We start from the raw sequence: 5,491 nt of genomic DNA, 5'->3' as shown, positions 1-5,491 counted from the left end.
AATAAAATCATCTTTGCTAGATTAATGAATGCGTATTCTAATAGTTATTACTTCACGAAAATAAGTTTTTGGGATCGTAGTGAATGGGGTGTTTTGTTCTCTACCTGTCAATGATGATAGTTAACTACATTAAACATTTTGCGCGGGTCACACGTAGGCCAAAAATCATTTCTAGGTACCTTAAATAATTGAAAAACATCGAATAATTTATTTAAAAAATCTTTGTAAGTATGAATATTCTGTCTTTTTTTTAATCCCATGTTCCAGCACAACTCGCCAACCGCTCCGCTCATCTAAACCCAATACCCAAAAACTTGGTGCACGTAAAGTATCGATCAGCATTTGAGAGGTTTCCCGCTGAATGCGGTTCGTTAGGTGTGTTAGTGTTCACCGTGAGAGGCGTGCGTGCCTCTTGTTTCTTCCACCACACACCCTTGCCGCAGAGGTAATATTGAATCAAATAATATTTGATTAGGTGCTCAGGTGCTGTACCCCGCTAGTGTTTTGTTTAGCCTAAGGATTTTGCCTGTATCTCTATGTTTAAGTTTGTTCTTAATGGTCTGGAGGATGGTAGTGCTTTCATAGTTATTGTACATAGTGATATTATTGCCTAAAAGCAGTGTAAAAACTATAGATATTATGAATGGTTATACGATTACCGGTAATTTAATTGGATTGGCGGCTAGTTTGAAACAGCAAAGTCAAACTTCGTCAAATTAACTAATTTAATATCGTTGTTCTACCCAATTTATAGTACAAGAAACAAAAGAATATTGAAGTCCAATTTTACCAATGTATACTCGCCCGTAAAAAACCAATAGAATTCGCCTTCGCGTACGCAAAAATCAGTCAAATCTGTTCGCCTATTCAAAAGTTACGCCTGGATAAACGTTTTGAATCGTTTTTTAACGAAACTTTTGAAATATTCAGTGTACGCACTATGGACAGCTTTGTGGCAGCGACAAATTGCTGTTAAAATGGTTTTTGTTCGTTTAAATTTGTCGAACTATGTGTGGGCGGTACCGTTTTAGAACATTGTTACTAAATTTTTTAGTAAAAAGGAAGTTTCTATCAAAAACGTCCTTTTGAAACGGTTATTGCTTTATTTGATTGATGAGTAGATACGTTATTTTTAATTACACGTGCAAAAAAAAATATTTTAATATAAAAGCAGAAAAGAGAGAAGTGAGAATTCTTAATTAAAAGTAAGATAAATAATAAACTTGATTTCTAGATTATGAAGAAAAATAAAACAAGTAATGGAGCAGCTAAGAAAAAGGCAGTAAAAGTTGATGACAAAGAAGCGGCTTCTACTGAACAAGCTCCAGTGAAGGTTGATTCATTGGATGATGAGGAACAAGGCTTCGGTGGGTGGTTGAGGTAAATTGTGAATACTATTATATTGTAATAAATTAAAGAAGACATCAAACCTCTGATGAGTAAAAAATTATGTAATCAGTTTAGACTTGATTCAAATGTTTAATGGTATCAAATTTACTATTTTCTATCTCTTTGCACTCTATATAAAAATATATACTTAAAACTTATAATGACGAATTAATCGGTAATTCTGCCATTTTAATTAGTTTCAATGGAATATTCGAGCATATTATCGTTGTCCAAATATTTGTTGAATAGCAATACAATACGGAAAAGAATGATACTTAATAAAAACAAGTTACACATTGCCTACTACTGAGTTGCCACTAACACGATTATATTAAACAGCCTTGAACTGGTATTATGATAAGTCTGTAATATTTTTACATATACTACATATTTTATTAATAAACTTAAGCTCTGATTTGTAATAGTTTTTGTTTTATACACTCATATTCAGTTTTAAAATTTATTGAAAATTACCGAAACACTGTGTAACTAGTCAAATCTTAAACTTCTTTTATTATTAAGATAGTAAACAGCTGTACTGTTTTAAATATCAGTGTATCTTATTAAAACCCTTCCATCAGATAGACCAAACGAGCCTTTAATGTCAATACTTGGGTAACTTCGGAAGCAGCCACGCGGATGCTAATGTTTTTGAACAAACGCGCTCAGCGGCGATCATTTAAAATCGGTTATACCGTAAAAGTTGTATCTTGTAAAGCCTTTATATTTCTTGAATAAGTACAGGAAGTATTCAATTGAGAGTTTCAAAGTGGTAAAAAAAGATAATTATATGAGTTAATTTCGAAAAAATGTAAACAGGTCATGGCTTTCTTTGTACATAATGAATTAAATAATTTTACTTTGATAATATAATTATTGTGTTGTGCGTGAACTTTGCACTTTGTTTTCACTACTGTAATTTTTTAATGGAGTAAGATTGGCAGTAGAGTATTATGCAGCAGCAATAAGTCTGTATACTCAAAATAATTTGCTTTATTTAAAGATAATGTTTAAATTTGACAAAATGGAATACCTACATCATTCGTTAAGATTTGCTTTGAAACAATTGTCTTTTCAAAAAGTATTTCCCAAATATTTGAAATAATCCTTGGTATGCATAGCAGCAAAATTAATAGGAGCAAATTGTTTAAATATTATACTGAAGGAATAATTTTAACGATTAAAATTACGAGTATATCTAAAAATTTATTCGTTTGATCCAGATAGTGTTTTTACTTTGGACCAACTAGTGCAAAATGAATTACTAAAGTAAAAAATATATTGCTTATATAAGTGGCATGTCAAGAAAATATATCACGGGGCTAATATACTACAAAGTACTCACATTGTAATAACTCAGTTCTAAACTGCAAGCCTTTTATAAAATTGATTACAAAAACTGTCCAACTTGTTTTTGTTTAAAATATTGCACTACGGCACTTATTTTTACTTGCTCGCAAGGAACCGTTTATAAAGTTAATTAACTTTTAAAAGTTACACAAGACGATGTCAACTTGCAAAATAGTTTTATTTATAACTAGAAGACTTATACTTTGTTTCGTCATAATGTAAGTTAATTATTATATTTATTACTACTTAAAAAGAAGCGTCTAGAAAACATTTGTTCGTGAGATATCTAAATAGCTATGTACTTAACAAATTTTAACATTATCTTTATACAATTTTTTATCATAATCTGTCCAGTGATTTTGACGTGGTTGAATGATATTCGCATTTATAAGATTAGTAAAAAGTAAAATACAATTGTTTATAGCAATATAGTAATCTTAAAGAGACGGGTTACTGTATTTGCAACCTTCACCTTTGACCACCATTCCATTATACGAATAAAAACGTTTAATTGATAAATGTTATTATTTTTCAGATCCTCTGACGGGTTGGAGACTATGAAACTGTTTGTAATAGCAAATAGTATTGTGATGCTCACTACATTGGTGTACCCACATATTCAAATCGTCTTCGAGATTGTTTCCGATATGATTCACGGAGCAGACATTCCATACGACGAATAAATTGATTACGAAATTTAAATTTTGTACGAAAATCTGATCAGCGCCTCTAGCGGGCTCCGTAGGAACTAATTTGACAGCAAATTTTAAATGTCAAACTGCGGATTATTGCGCTGCTGTTACATTAACAACTGTGTGCCTTCAACAGTTAATACTAAGAGTACATGGCTTGCATCACTTTAGAAGAAAATTGTAAAACATTGTGTCTAAACTTTTTGAACTTTAGTGCTAATTACTTCTTGATAATAATCTTGTGTAAGATATTGCTAATTATATTTCATTTCGCGTATTTTTTCACATTTGTTATAGTCGCCTTATTTATTTATCTAGTTATCCAAGCTTTTTTGTTCACCATTTGATTTTTTTACGGAAGAAATATCATGTATATTATTCTAATTTTGGTGTTATTACCGCGTTTTTATCTCCTACCTGTATTGTAAGCATCAAAATTAAAGTACGCCTTTTATTAACGATTTTCAACTTACGCGAATTTGTACAAATACCTAATAGCCGAAAAACTTGTGCTAGAAGGAGCTCCATCAGTCAGCCCGTAGTCGACGCAATTCGATCGAAACGTCGGGTCAACAAATAAAGTATCTTAAGGGACCTTTACTTTTCAAACCCCTTTCCATTGTCTTCTGGTAAAACTTTAAAGTTATTTAAATTAGTATACGTAATTACAAATATACTTGTAAAACTAGTGTTCTGAATTCCTTGTTCTTTAAATCTTTACCGTTTAAGCTACCTTTGCACATTGTAAAAAACTTTTGTTAAACAGCTTAAATTTCTTCGCACACTCGTTGCTTTCTTTTCCTGCATTTAAACTTAAGTGGATGTTAAGTTCTTAGTTTTAAACTTAAGAAGATCTTGGTATTATTAAAATTTACTCTGCTCATGTTAATATTGTGTAATAATAATATCATAGAGATATTACAATCATGACTTTAGAATAGCTTATTGTTTTATGTCATTGCGTAGTTTTGTATTTGTATATATTTATTCTTGTTTTTTTTTATATTAAATACAATATACTCTACGTTATTAGTACATGCTGGTACGAAAATATCTATAACTTTACTTTAAACGTCGTATTGGTGTTTGTTAGTATCCAAAAACAAGGTCGATACACGTTTTATGTATTCACGTTTCGAACAACTAATTCAGTAAGGAAATTCTACTGGAGAAAAAAATACCTTCGGCGTAGTAATTTTGTTACGATGCTCGGCTTATTATTTAGACTAATATTTTCTTTGAGCGTCGTTGTGTGGTATTCAGTTAATGTCTGGAATATGATATCAGAATATTTTAATAAAGAATTTCATAGGCTTTTGTCAAATGAAACTGAATACGACGAGGATGAACTGTAGCTTTTATACTTTAATATAACATCAAATATTATTGAAATGTATTGAAATATTAATAATATTGTAGAAATGTAATAAAACGTAATATTACTTTTTTCTTGTTTGTTTTCATAACAAAAGGTATTTTTAGTCGCGTTGAAATGAAAATAGTTGTCTAAAAAAGAATATTTTTCAATATAATATTCTCTATACAAATGCTGGCTTTTGTTCAGTCAAACATCAACAGAACAAAAAGTTGTAGATTTATTTATAGGTTAATGAGTGCTGTGTTATATTTCATTTGACTCATAATATACCTATTTCATAAGGTAATTAACTTAAATGTAATCAACAAACGAATCTAGGGAACTGTTTAATGCAATATGATAACAAAATTAATTTCTTAATGCTGACCATAACGAACTATAAACTAAGAGCATTAACACACAGGGCGTATTTTCAACTTGCGTCAGCTGAGATAATACGCTCAAGTATCCATCTGCCATTTACTTCATAATATTATAAATATTATAAACAAGTGTTAACAACGCTCTTAATAAAATTAGTTTCACTGTACCAGCTTTATCAAGTTGCGAACAAAAAATATTTGAAGACACAATATAGGGCCAGTTTACATGACAGAAAATATAGGAGCACTACTGTCAAAATTGCATCTGATATGCTATCTGAAACTTATCCAAATTTGCTTAAGATTTTAATAAATAAATA

The 5,491-nt window shown here is 30.3% G+C and overlaps 1 protein-coding gene across 1 annotated transcript; it reads left to right on the top strand.

Moving 5' to 3' along the window:
* Window positions 1–349: 349 nt before the first annotated feature.
* Window positions 350–4,878, top strand: Xport-A (exit protein of rhodopsin and TRP A). The gene is made up of 3 exons (XM_076118280.1): window positions 350–445; window positions 1,235–1,380; window positions 3,275–4,878. Exons 1-3 carry the CDS (start codon window positions 362–364, stop codon window positions 3,420–3,422), a joined length of 378 nt encoding a protein of 125 aa, XP_075974395.1. The 5' UTR covers window positions 350–361; the 3' UTR covers window positions 3,423–4,878.
* Window positions 4,879–5,491: the final 613 nt, after the last annotated feature.

Source organism: Anticarsia gemmatalis, chromosome 9, assembly GCF_050436995.1.
Source record: "Anticarsia gemmatalis isolate Benzon Research Colony breed Stoneville strain chromosome 9, ilAntGemm2 primary, whole genome shotgun sequence".
Lineage (NCBI taxonomy): Eukaryota > Metazoa > Arthropoda > Insecta > Lepidoptera > Erebidae > Anticarsia > Anticarsia gemmatalis.
The sequence above is the reverse complement of the archived record's forward strand: the minus strand, read 5'-3'. Positions and strand labels throughout refer to the sequence as shown.

Bases quoted from the DNA above. Each gene is read 5' to 3' on its own strand.
- Xport-A (XM_076118280.1), top strand. From the start codon at position 362: ATGCGGTTCGTTAGGTGTGTTAGTGTTCACCGTGAGAGGCGTGCGTGC. The intron at 446-1,234 runs GTAATATTGAAT...CTTGATTTCTAG, and splicing joins CACACACCCTTGCCGCAGAG to ATTATGAAGAAAAATAAAAC. The intron at 1,381-3,274 runs GTAAATTGTGAA...ATTATTTTTCAG, and splicing joins GGCTTCGGTGGGTGGTTGAG to ATCCTCTGACGGGTTGGAGA.